This window comes from Drosophila teissieri, chromosome 3R (genome assembly GCF_016746235.2).
Source record: "Drosophila teissieri strain GT53w chromosome 3R, Prin_Dtei_1.1, whole genome shotgun sequence".
NCBI lineage: Eukaryota > Metazoa > Arthropoda > Insecta > Diptera > Drosophilidae > Drosophila > Drosophila teissieri.
In genome coordinates this window covers 12,007,822-12,021,431 of record NC_053032.1, presented here as the reverse complement: position 1 = coordinate 12,021,431, position 13,610 = coordinate 12,007,822, and the positions used below count along the sequence as shown (strand labels likewise).

General features: G+C 42.3%; 1 protein-coding gene across 2 annotated transcripts in view; it reads right to left on the bottom strand.

The window, feature by feature from the left end:
* LOC122619820 overlaps window positions 1–13,610 on the bottom strand; it is a 47,510-nt gene that overhangs the window by 18,148 nt on the left and 15,752 nt on the right. Inside the window, exons 1-2 of one of the 2 annotated variants that reach the window (XM_043797002.1) lie at window positions 9,392–9,432; window positions 8,000–8,739 (exon numbers count right to left, since the gene is read on the bottom strand). In XM_043797002.1, the coding sequence (XP_043652937.1) occupies window positions 8,000–8,183 (184 nt within the window). In that variant the 5' untranslated portion in view covers window positions 8,184–8,739; window positions 9,392–9,432. Of the gene's footprint in view, window positions 1–7,999; window positions 8,740–9,391; window positions 9,433–13,610 lie in introns of those variants that run through there. The other variant, XM_043797001.1, reaches the window with a different exon arrangement.

Here is a 13,610-nt window from a genome sequence, read left to right as displayed (position 1 = left end):
CCTTCAGTAGTTTATAAAAAAATAAAAAACAAATAATTAAAATTACTTATATGAAAGTGATGGAATTATAAAAACTGCGCAATTACATGTGTACGTGATAGTAAAATTGATTCCGCCAGAGGCTCTAACTATTTTAGATTGCCATTAAATTCGAGATCATCAAATGTTTAATGCAGCGTTTTTTATAGGCTTCAATTAACAACACAAGCATGCTATTGATAACAATGCGCTGCCGCTTTTTACCACTCGGCAGTGGTTTATAAAAAACAAAATCCAGACTAACTCGCTCTACTTCCAAGGGGGGCTCTACTCGCTCTACTCCCAAGCAAGAAAAATATATGAAACGAAGAAAAAACACTCCTCGTCTGCTTTCTGCAAACAGACATTGGCCAGGGCAAACAATAGGAATATATGCGATAAATGAAAAAATAATAACAAACATTAATCCGAGTGTTGCCAGCTCGAGTGGATGATGGTGATGGGGATGATGATGATGATGATGGCGATGATGATGTGCCGAAACGCCGTCCTTTAACCCCGACGCCGTACCAGGGTTATCCTTGCACTGGCGCTCCTTGGTCTCGAGATGGTCTTTCTCTTTCGTTATCCTCCGCTTTGCACAGAAGCGCTAAGCAAATAAAACAAAAAGGATAACTGTGCAAATATTGTGCAGACGGCTTGGTTAGCGGAACGCTCGCTGGGGAGCTGGGAAAACGGCAAACAGTCACTGCTAAAAACATAAATATGCATGTGAAGGCGTTCGTGTTTTTATTTTCTAACGGGTGACATTGCAGTGCTCAAAAGTTGCTCAGCTGAATACTCGACGCCCCATTTTAATTTGCTCTACTCCTCAAGCTCGGAAAATTACACTGCTCTCAAAGACGTACTGTTGTATCTAAAATTTCTGAGCTTTTTAATGCACTTTGTGTTCAAATTCAATAATAAATATCTGGTCAAAATATACTGAGATTAGGTTCAGATACAGTGTTGAAACTGCTCAATAATACATTATATTTTATCGTTCTCTCAAATCTCTGTATAACTTTATAAGTATGCACGTTATAAAAAACCAAAAAAAAAGCTAAATATTAAATAACATTTGATTACTCTTCTGGTATATATATATAACGATTGCATCAAGATTTTGTATAACAATACTTGAAACTAAACAATACTTTTTTTAGTGCACCTATCCACATCTGCTGGGTCGTATTTATTTAGTTTGTTTTCAGCCCCGCTCACTTGGCGTATACGCAACGCCGGAACGCCGGAACGCCGAAGACTGCGAATACGACTCAATTGAGGCTGGGCAGCAAACATTTTGTTATCTCGGCACCAGCATCGATGCCGAATGGATTTTTAGTTCAGCAAGTTTTTCGCAATTTTTTCTTTTTTCCCCCGCCCAACTGCGTTTTGTGTGTGCACGCCGACTGGGTTTCCTTTCCCCCAAACGAGTATATTTTTTTCCGGCGCTTTTCTTGTTCATTCAGTTTTTCCATTTGGCCCAGTCGGAGCGTCAGAGCGCTTATCTCGCATGCCGCATCGCGAACTGCTTGTAAATAGCATTCATGGCCTGACACTAATGGAACTTTTGACCGTTTGTGCTATCCGCTGCCCATTTCCATTCCCATTCCCATTCCACCGGGTCCGGCATGCCCGCCACAATTTCCACCACTCCCGCCGCCCGGGCCATTCCATTCCAATTGCCCGCTGGCCCCGTGTCCGCCGCAGGGACAAAACTTGGATGCCATTCATCGACTTCGCTATCGCCTTCCTCGAAGCACTGTTCTGGTACCCTAGGTCTTGATTTAAGGAATGGAAGTTGGAACTTGAGCACAGCCATCAACTTATGTGGAAACTTTGATGGAAAACATGACGTTTCTAGCGAATAAATATTTTCAAAGTTTTTATTTCAGCATTGTTTCAATTGGTTCGGGCTTAAAAATAATCAAGAGAGTAAAAAATAATAATGTTACACAAATTATTTCGACTATGCTTACAGCATAAGAGACCATTACGTATATTTAAAGTTATAAAATTATTAAACACACTTGTGTCTTTCTAGAGATGACGATTTCTCGGTACACCAAATTCGTTAGTGTGCCAACGATTTCGTGAACAACATTTTTGTGCTTCTGTTTTATGGGAACTCGAATTCGCACAACTTCTCTTTTTTTCAAAGCCTTTTTCTTTCATATTTCGGTTTTTTTGCGCTCTTCCTATTTTGCTGCTGGTATCAATTTTGCGAGCCAACAGTTTGTCAGGTCTTTCAACAAGTCGTTGGCTGGCTGTTCTTTTGGTGAAAATGGAAATCCTACTGCGCTTCAAACAAAGCAATCACCTGCCATGTCTCTTGAATGAATCCTTCTCACGGGTTGAACTCTATCGCTGTCTACCAATAGAAAAATAGAAAGCCTGCTAATTAGGAGTCGATGGTCAATATTTGTCAATCGCAATTTCGATTTTACGCCAACTCTATATTGCAATAAAAGGTCAAATGAATTTGCCCACTTCAAAGCTTCGACACAACTTTCTGTTTGATTCAAGAATTAATCTCGACGCTGTTTTAAATACAATTTTCATTTTCGAAAGGGATAGAAGGGATAAGGGGTGGGAAAATCGGCCAAAACCGTGGGGCAGGCGATAAGCGACAATGACATTCGGAAATTTCATTTTTGGTAACTAGATCTCTCGACGCAGTCACACAAATGTGGTGTCAATGGGTTATGTGGGAAATCCAAAGGGGGACTGTATCCATTTCGTTTTATGTTTACAATTTGGCATGGTTTTTGTGCATTCTGATTTATGCATAAATTGATGCTACTAGTTGTTTGTTTGCCTATTTATTTTGGCTCGCTGGCAAAAAGCGCATTTGCCATGGACATCCTGTCCGTTTTCCCGTTTTCCCGTTTCCTGTTTCCCCGACCGCTGTCCAGCATTTCTGGCTGTTTTTGGTCATGCCAGAGATTCAGTGGCAAAAACATTCATAATTTTAATTAAGTCATAGAAACGTGCTGCACACAAAGCGCAGATGTATTGCACTGCGGGAAAGCAGTTGTGCTTTATTTAAATAATAATATTATTGTCAATCAAGGGATGCTAAGTATTTCACTTAAAATATTATATTATTTAAAAAGAAAGGAAGCTTTCAAGAGATGTCCTCCTAATGTTCTACAAGGACTTGTTTTCAGTGTATCCAAACCAGTACGCTTAACTTTTGTGTGCGAGTTTTCCCGCCAGCCGGCGGCCGTGGGTTTTTGTTTTGTTTCGAGTTGTATTTGGTTACGATGCTCACAAAATTGCACTTGAAATTTATCCCCGAGCCTTATTAGTTATTTACGCAGCAGGCGCGTCCTCCGTAATGTGTGAGTGTTTGCTTTGTATGTGTGAATGAATGGCTCTGTGCAAAGGACCCGGCGGCATTTTTGGCCAAAACCACCCAGCACCACCCACAGCCCACCGCCCCAGAAAGAGCCCTCCTCCATCTCCTCCCACCCACCTATTGCAGATTTATAGCCTGCAGCAGTTTTTAGTGTTTTCCCTTTGTTTCGCCCTACGTTTTGTTTATTTGGTTTTGCAATTGTTAAAAGTTTATGTCGTTTTTGTTGCGGCTGTTGCATTTCGCACACACAGTTTCCCCGGACCCTGCGAACAACAAGTTTTTGTTTTTCGGGGGAGTGGCACAGCCAGAAATACCTACAAAAACAGAGTGAAAATAGAATAAACTGAAAAAACTGAAACAAAAGTGTGGTATTTTTGGGTGTGCCAGTTGCGATTTTGTCGTCGTGATTTGTTCCATATATTTTTTGTCAACGTTGCTTAATTAAACGTGAACTATTGCCAGATGGAGTTTAAATATTAGAAAATTTGTTTTTTCCAATAATCTGCTGGCCCAATCGCATTATTATCGCAACAGTACCGAGGAATGCATTAAACGTTCACTAAACTCTTTTGCTGAACTATGTTTATAAATGGATTTAAACTCAGTATTGCGTATTTAATAGGGTATATATAAAGGGTTATATATATATGTATATACATATATTAGCAACACAAATTTTGCTTTTGTTTCCATTTCACTTGGTTCATTTATTCGTGGAATTTTCCAATTTAATTCGTAATAATCGCCCTGAGCTCGGTTCAAAGCTCCCCCTTTTGCGTGTGGCTTCCGAAGTTTCCCGAACTTCTGCATTAATACCAATTTGCACTTGTCAATCAAGGCAGCACTCCGCAGCCAGAGACCTACAAAACTTCTAATGAGCCTAATTATTTCAACTATTTAGCCAAATACAGAGACGCACAGACATCGCCAAGTTTTGGGGGGAAAGGGAAGAAAGCATTCCAATGCTTGCCAAATTTTGCTAATGATAAATAAATTATGCGACAGCAACCGCACAAAATGCCAAGCCACCGACCCTCCAGACCAGCCAACCAGCCCACCAGCCAACCACCCAAAGAACCACAGCAGAAAACAAATAAACTCACTTCGCAATGCCAAAAGATAAGTATACGCCCCGTGGTCCTGCGGCCCCAGTCCTTAACACATTAAAGCCCGTGGGTGCGTGAATGGTATCGCATTACCGAAAGCAAGCGCACATGCGTTAATAAACAAAATCTGTTGCTAATGTACAAAATAAGTTAATTATGGCAACGCAAATGCGAAAATGCGCAAATGCGAAACTCTCTGATGCTGGCGACAACTTTTGCAGCTTTTGCGAAAACTCTCCCTGCCTTTTTTCCCGGCTACATTTTAGGTTCTGGTTAGGATATATACCCCAGATATATAGTTGGATGTGCACTTTTCCTGCACCCAGCTTTGTTCTTTGTGCGCGATAATTGCGTTTTATGGCTGTGGCAAGCAAACAAATAAACAAGCCGGCAAACAGACGAAATCGGGATGAGAATGGGTATGCGAACATGCATTGCGGGCTCACATGCTGGCAGTCACGCCACCGGAACAAATAATTACAAATTGCATTAATAATAAACAAATACAGACGCGAGTCTAAGCCTGATTTGCGAATTCGATTTACCTTTTGGCAATTTTTGCGTGACTAGCATAATTTGTTTGGTGGCCGAAAATGTTGGGCCCAACAGCGCCCAATCGAATGCCTGTGGCATTTTCGCAAGTACTGAACCACAGGAAATTTACATATGTTATTTGTAATTTGTTTGCCTCCTGTCAATATTATTTTGCAATTAATATTTCAATGATAAACCGTTGCATTTGTGGATGGTTCTTGGCAAAAAAGACTGCACATCAGTTTAAGTTCCACAAATACTGTGGGAATAATAAATCGGCTGAAAACGCATTAATCTACAAAAGCTTAAGTCCTACGAAATTTGCAGCATTATTTGTGTAATATAAGTTATTTCCTATTTACTTAAACAGTGACTTAATTGTTCTTAATTTAGTTTTCATTTACGGAATACCAGCTTAAAACAAGTAACGGGTATAATTTTGGCAATATTGGGTATTTTATAGTCTACTTCAATTCGACCTCTGAAATGTATTTTTATTTGACGCATTCGAGTGAGCATAGCAGTTATAGGTGAATTGCATTTTGTTATTAGTGAGCAATTGGGGAAATTGATTACGAATGTCCAGCGTTGGTTTACCATCAGTGTGCTTATGGGATTTATGGTATTTATATGTCGCTGATTATTATGCACTTTCGGTAGAGCATAAATTGATGGAAACAAGTTTACATAGTCGACGGACCATAAAAACCACCCAAACCCCCGGTTCCATTCGCCCGAAAAATCAAATTAAATTTATTACTAATCCGCACAGCTTTCAATGCACTGATTTACAGGCACACTTCTTTTTGGGGGAATGGTTATGGCCTGCAGTCCGTCGTACATCAGAACAATGGCAGCCCGTTTTTGGTTCTAATTCACTTTTACTAATACACCACTTTGCCGCCAACCCCAGCCCATTAACCCCATCCATTAGCGCCGCGGCCCCATTTAATAGCGAGCTGATGCCTCAGATTTTAGTTCTGCTGATGCTGATGCTGCTGCAGATGCAGATCTTCACAATGCCGTGAACTGGAGTGCTCCGGATTTTGGGCTGGAAAAGACCCACAACAATGCACTCCATAGAGTCACGGATCTCGGCACTTCCACCAATGGCATTCTCACCCCTTCCTCGGCTACCGGAAAATCCACTCGAGGCAGAGATGTGTAATATTTTGGACTCCAATTTCGAGTTTTCAACATTCTTAAAAGAGTGGAATAGTGCCTAGAATTGCTAGGCTAAGCCCGTATTTTAGAGTAGGCTATTATTTTCCATGTTATTTTTTATTATTATTTTTCCATGTAACGATGTATCACGATGTATATCAATAGCCACTAAAAGTTATTTCTAATCAACATTTAGGGCAATACTTTGCTTGTATGTGGCCTTGCATTTCGGCTTTGAAAATGTGTAGAAAAGGCCGCAAAACACCCAGAACGACTGCACTGATTGCAATCGAGGGAATGTCCCCATTGAAATGCTGCTTAAGCTGTTCATTAGCAGCGGAGTAATGGAGCAACAGTCTGACACAGATTTGGTTTGGCAAGTGCGGATGCCCCTGCACTCGCCAAGCGCCCCTCCATTCTATATTCGATTCCATTCCATTCGATTCGATTCGATCCGCCTCGATTCGGTGCGATTCCGGGCGCCATAGTGTTCAGTTTTGTGGCCATGGCGACACGGCAGCCGGGGTCATTAAAAACTTTTTACAAGCATTCGGCATCGGCATTAGCGCTCCTCGAAAGTGGAGAGTGTGTGCGGGATGTGATTCCTCTGCTGATTGCCATTGACAGCGAGTCGAGTCGATTCGAGTCGATTCGAGTCGAGTCTAGTGGATCCCTTGGCACCCCTTCCCGAATCGAACCCCTTTTCGACTGCCATGATGACACCTCGCCACCGCTTAGGACCGCCTGTCAATCCCTTTTATTGCCCGGCACTCTCCACTTCCCACTCGCCAGATCTTTGCCACTTCGTCAATCAATTGGCGGCTGTGTATCGCAGTCGATGTCCCTTTTATTTGTATTTTATTATGCCAAAGTGTTGTTTCGAATGTCATTTCAAGTATCGATTGTTTGTATCTACACTGAGAAAACCCAAACACTTACAAGCCTAATGTGTGTCCGCAAACAAAAGCAAAAGCAAAACAAAAGCAAACAAATAACAAAAAATATGGAATATTAAACTCGAATGGAATTATTTACTCAATAGTTGTTTTAACTTAATGCTTAAATCCAATTGGTGAACAACATTTTGACTAAAACAGTTACAACTGTCTAGAGTGAATAATAATATGCTCTTAATTCAAAGATTCTATTGTTAGTTTTTAATAAGATGCGGTGCAAGCTGAACCATTTGTTCTGAGTATCTCTATTACAAAGTATGTGTTTTTCGTACTCTTTTATTTTCCGACGTTCGATTGGAAAGGGTCGACATACTTGGAGTTAGAGTCACACTCGAGGCACTTAATTGAGCAGCCGCAGCGTCCGACTTGGCAAAAAATAAGTGGAGCAGTCAATTGAGTTGGGGGTTGTGTGTGGTTGACAACGCCCCATCCTCCAGATGCCCAGATACCACTTGAAAAGGGATGACAGATGGGGAGGGGGTGCTGACTGGCGATGCCTGACAAATACTTCATTAAATTGAACAAATGAAACTCCTAAAGTGCGTTTTAATGGTCTCGAATTGGGCGGTTCGGAAAATAGTAAGGATGCTTCACAAAGATGCTCTATGATTTATTGAAAGCCGTTGGTAGAAGAGGACGATTTTTCCGATGAAGTACGTAAATAAAGAACCATTTTTATAGTAGTATTTTTTTCGATTCTGACATGAAGCAAAAATAGCACAACTTTTCTATAGAAACATTTTTGCAAGCTACAGCTATACTTGTTTGATGGCTTTTCAACCCGCATCTTTGATGTTTCCCGATTGGTAAACATTATCATTGGCAATATAATTAGACTAAACAAATGGCTGACTTACCCATGCTCAAAAGTAAAACGCCGAGGAGCAGCAGGAGGCATCTGGTTGGAAGAGTCCGGCAGTCGGATTTTCTGTGGCTCCGGATCTGGCGATGTCCCGTATCCGTGGCCCTTTGGTGTCCCATTTTGGGAATTTCGCTCATGCCGCCGGCTGACAAATCTCCGCAAAGTTGCAACTCCAGCATTTCGAGGGGGAAAACAGTATTGCGACGCGTGTCGGGAAAATGCCTAGCATTTGTGGCAAAGACAATTTAATAAACACTTCAATTCCGCACGCCGCACGTCGCACTGTCTGTTTCTCGGGACTTTGGGGGTTAAATGGGGATGGGACGGAATATGCAAATTATTAATGCTCGACTGGCAGCGGTTCGGTTTTATTTGCGCTCGGCAAATTGGCTCATAAACAAAATGTCTGCACTGCGCCCTGGGAAAATCGCGCTAAAGAGCAGCCGGATAATTAATAATTTGCCCGCGCCGCAGTTTTTCACTTTCACTCAAGCTGGCTTTCGATTGGCTCTCCACGAATTTGCACATTTTGCTGATTGTTTATACATTTCCATTTCCGCCCGTTAATTGTTGCACGCCCCCGACGATTTTTCGTCGATTTTGATGGGTTTCCTCTGGTCTTGATTTATTTTTTCTTTGATTTCAGACAGCACCCATTTGGTATCTGCCAAGTACTTCACTTCACGCACTCATAAGCGTCCCTTGTGTCCAGCTGTTTCGCTCCCCGGAAGTGCTCTGCAAAGCGAAATGAACAACAAACAAACTTTAGTTATTGTGCAATTAAATAGACCAGCCGTCGTCCCCCAAAACGCAAGTATTTGGCATGTAAACAAACAGTGAAAACCGCACCACAACGCAACGCCACGCACCGCACATCCGAATCTAAAATATTCCCGGGAGCAACAATCCGCGCCTACGACAAGTTGACAGACGACTGCGGAGTTATCAGGACGGTCCCCAAGAACACACCCCGAAAAACATGAAGACAGGAAGACTGCTGGGCTGGTGTGACGTAGCGCAGCGTTAGCATTTCCAAAATTAGCGCGCTGGAAGGGCGGCGGCAGCATGTTGCTGGAAGCACAGCAACATGTTGCCGGTTGCGGCCCGCAGCACGCGGAATCTTTCCATTCAAACTACAAATGGCTTACATCCGTGCTACTCAAATGTTATACTCTCATCGTTAACTGGTTGACAAATATATAAATAATATTTAAGACAATAACAGTTGTTAGGACCTATCATCATTATTATCTTTCTAATCAAACACCAGTTTTGTATATCTGCAGGATTGAAAAGGCAAGACGTTTATGCCTCAAATAAGTTCAGATGAAAACTCTTTTCTTTGATTTACTACTTCTTCTGCTAGTGACATGCAATTTTAACTTACATTATTTTTCTTATCTCAGCTCCTCAGCTGCTTAAAAAATCGAAGTATACTCTATGAAATTTACGTTTAGACTGCTTATAACATAAACCGAACCTTAATTTTCAAGTCATACATATATGTAAGACTCAGTTTCTCGCTGTGCATCCTCAAAGCCAACTTAAAAGTGATACACAATAACAAATCATGTGCAACAGAACCCGAAATGCAAACAAACCAAAGAGCGGAGTGTAATTTAACGAGAACAAAGTGAGTTCTTTGTGAGCCTGATTTTTTGTTCCTGCTAATGAGGCTGTGCACAAGTGGCAGGCTCTTCAGCCCCATGTGCACAATACTAAATATGTGAGCTTAACCCTTTCAGGGCGACTGGAGGATGCGGCCACTTAACCCGTTACTGCTACTCCGCCACTGTTTGTCCATCCTCCGCCCTGCGGTCGCTGCTCCGGCGTTTTGTTTATTTAAGTTGCAATTACTTTTCGCCACCCCCCCATGCAACAAATTTCCCGGCTTTCATTGCCCGCTGTTTTGTAAGTCTTCGGGGGAGTTGGCATTGGGTGGGGGTGTGAAGGTTGCCCCTACATACATAAAGGAAAACACAACTAGATCCACTCAAGTGCAATGACATCATGGCAAGCATTCATAATGCTCATTAGCCACCCCTTCGGCCCCCTGCATCAACATCCACCCGGTGGCCATGTCAAAATGCCATTTTTATGTGGCACACGCGCTGCACTCTTTTTCTGGAAGCTTATCGATGCTGCCGCCACTTCCATTCCCAATTCTGTTGTGCACTCAAAGAAATGCCATAGTATATGTAAAGGCAAAGCTGTTGGAAAATGATTACAGCAGTACCATTAATATCACGTTAAGGAAATCAAAATAAAAGGGATTGCTGATATTGTGGAAGATTATAAGAGCTGACTGTAATATATGAATTAATAAATAAATGCTACATTTTATTACAGGGCAGTAATCAGGATTTCCCAACAAGCAAATAACGTGTTCGCCCTCAGGTAAATCCTATAATTTTTCGAGTGCACCCACTTGGTTTTTAGGGGAGGCATGCAGCACACCTCGATTAATGCATATATATCGTGGAGTAGGGACCGAATAGAGCTATATGGAGCTATATGGAGCTGTATGCCACAACAACATGCCCATGCACTTAGCAGTTTTATTGTATTGTAGGTCCCGATGTCGGGGCGACTTCCACTTCCACAGCACAGCAACCCCTTGACAAACGCAACACGTGCGATTTGAGAATTTTATAAAAGTGTTTATTGGCCTCCTCGAGATCGTGTTGTTGGCGCTGCTCCCCACTTGCGTCCACTTTCTCCCCCAGCAGCGGGAACACGCTGACATTGACGACGCTGACAAGTTTTTAGTGCTCCAATGAAAATTAAAACACATAAAAATGGCTGAGAAACCGCACAATTAAATGGGCGGATTGGCTGATGGCCAGGATATTGGGGCGGTGCGGGGCGTTGGTCCCCAGGAACATATGGGTGTGTTTTATATGGTTATGATGCCTCTACCGGGCGCTATAAACGGATCGAGTACTCCAGTTTTACGGTGGACTCAAGGCCAAGTACTTCAACACGGCTAAATTGTCCACTGGGTGGTGCGATTAATGTTTAATCTAACAAATTGCTTGCTTGATATGCACCATGGGATTAACTAACCAATTATCTCCGCCTTTTTTCTTCAATTTAATATGGTGAAAGTACAACTACTTCTTGTTCAAAAATAATAGGATTCTTCTGTTTCGGAAATACTTGCCAACAAAAAACGACCACATGATAACTTCAAAGAAACGCGTTTTAATTAAAAAGGGCAGAGAGATCGCATGACATCGAGTCCCTGACGAAGGACACCAGAACTCCGTCTATAAGCCCTCAGTGGTTTTTGTCAGTACATCGGAAAGTTTCAGCTCGTATCTGTGTCACATTTGCTGGCAGCCATCATCTCATTGCCACCGCACATTGTTGCTCTATTTAAAACAGACCCACACATGCAATCTAGCACCTTGTCAGTCCATTGTGGCAGACAATTTGGAATAGGTATTGGGACTGGTGCCACACGTTGACATCGCACCACAGAGAGTCCTGTCTACACGGCTCCTGTCTACACCACCTCGTTCTGTCCTCCGATGCGCCGTCCTTTGTCGGACCGAAAAATGCAAATTTCTTGACATGGGCAAGTACAAGATAATAATTCTCTCACACATACCGACAGCGAAGAGGGAAAGCACTGCACTGCGAAAAATTATGAGATAATAAACAGAAAAGTCATTTGTTTTATTTAGGATCCCCTCAACTCATTATAGTTCGTATAACCCAATGTAAAAATATTGAACTGGGAAAAGTTCGATCTAATAGCTATAAAGAAACAAGACGTAGCTCCTTCATAAGGGCAAATCAATCTAATGAACATTGCCGTTTAAATGAAATCTTTAATTGTTGTAAGCATTTCAGTTTCTGTAGCTGCAACTTTTTACTTTCAGTGCTCCACCGATTTTCCCACCTCGCCGCCATGTAGAGCCCTCATAATTTCCGGTTACTACGGAATGTATTCAATCTTTGCGGCAGTTCGTCAGTATCTTTGTCACACCCGAAAGCCTCGCAGCTGAAATTTATGCGTTACCTTGGTGCCAATTAAAGATGGTCCTTATGCTGAATAATTTGCTCGGAACAAAGGCAGCTTTTTAGGCAGCTTAGGCGAATTTCAATGTCGCCGTTTATTGGCTGCAGTAATGGCCACGGTAATGGGAATAACATGTAATGCGGAATTCTACCCGCAGATACATTTGCATCTGGAAACGCATCCTTGGCACATTAATCGATTCGCCCGGCGGGCCCAGAGCGATTTCGCTTTGATTAGCCTTGCACAATTATACGCTGGCCGTAATCGAATGCAACTGCAGCTGTATGCGAAACCCAAAGCGAATCTGAATTTGAATCCGAATTAGACGGCAGTTGGACAATGGAACAATCGCCGGCGGAATGCAAATGCGACATGCCCCACCCATCACTCCTCATTTTGGCCCAAATGGGCGCATGTTGCTGGGGCATGCATGCATGTAGGCACCTTCTTGCATTCCGATTAAGCCCAAAACCCTTCGCTGTTTGTTTCAATAAATAAATTAACCATCAGGGATCAAAGCGGAAAAGCGGGAGTTATGGCAACAATGACCGTGTGCAAATATGTTAATGTGTCATAAAGGGGGCAACATTTTTTCATTATGCACACTTTTAATGGTTATAATTGCAGTTAAAGCGCTACAAAGCAGGCTTTAATGCGAGCTGGCAAACGGGCTGAAACTGCTGAAACTGGAAATGAAAATGGTTAAAAAATTGAGCAAACAGCGGCGGATGTTCAGGTTGTGTTAAATGTTGATTTATGGCCAGGAAGAGCGCAGCACAATGCCCGACTGCGAATTAAATTTCCATATTAATGCGGATGCGAACCGAACTATCGGGAAGGGCCAGTTTATTTAGCCGAGCTTCCTTTTCATCTCCATGAAGCACCACAAGAATTCCATCAACTCGGGTCGCCCTTACTTCGGTGCCCCCCCAGAACCGAAAAGAAACAAATTGGATCACGAAAAAAATTTATAAAAATTGGGCAATGGAAAATAATATATCATTTGTAACTTTAGTTGTAGTGTGTAGTTCACACTATATAAAAGTGTCAACCTCATATGTTTGAAAGTGTTTGACTCATAAATGCACTGGACTACAGAGCGTTGAATGTCTTTTTCTCTGTGTAATTCTGAGTTGTTTTCCCGCACTTTGACTATTTCGGGATACTGTCTGCCATTTTGCATGGACGGCATAATAATCATTGACCTTTTTATGGCTGCCTCACGCGCCTTTTAATAAATTGAAAGCGCCGAAAATGTTTACTTCCTCCAATTGAGGCCCCGACAAAGGGAAAATCAATGTTCCAATAAGTCAGGACCAATAACCATTCAAGTTGCCGTCATTCCCCGTACTTTTCCGCTTTCCACGACAACCGTGGCTTTGAGGAATTTTGAGTGAGGTTCGGGAAGGAAGATACAATTGAATTTCAGTGTTGGCAATTTAATTTCTTTTGTTGTCAGCGGCATAAACATTGATGGAAGTGCGATGAAGAGGTGGTTGGCAGTTGGGGTGGCGGAGAGGTGGAGAGGTGGGCAGTGGGCGTTAGGAGGAAGCCTTTGGCCACGCCCACACCTTATGTT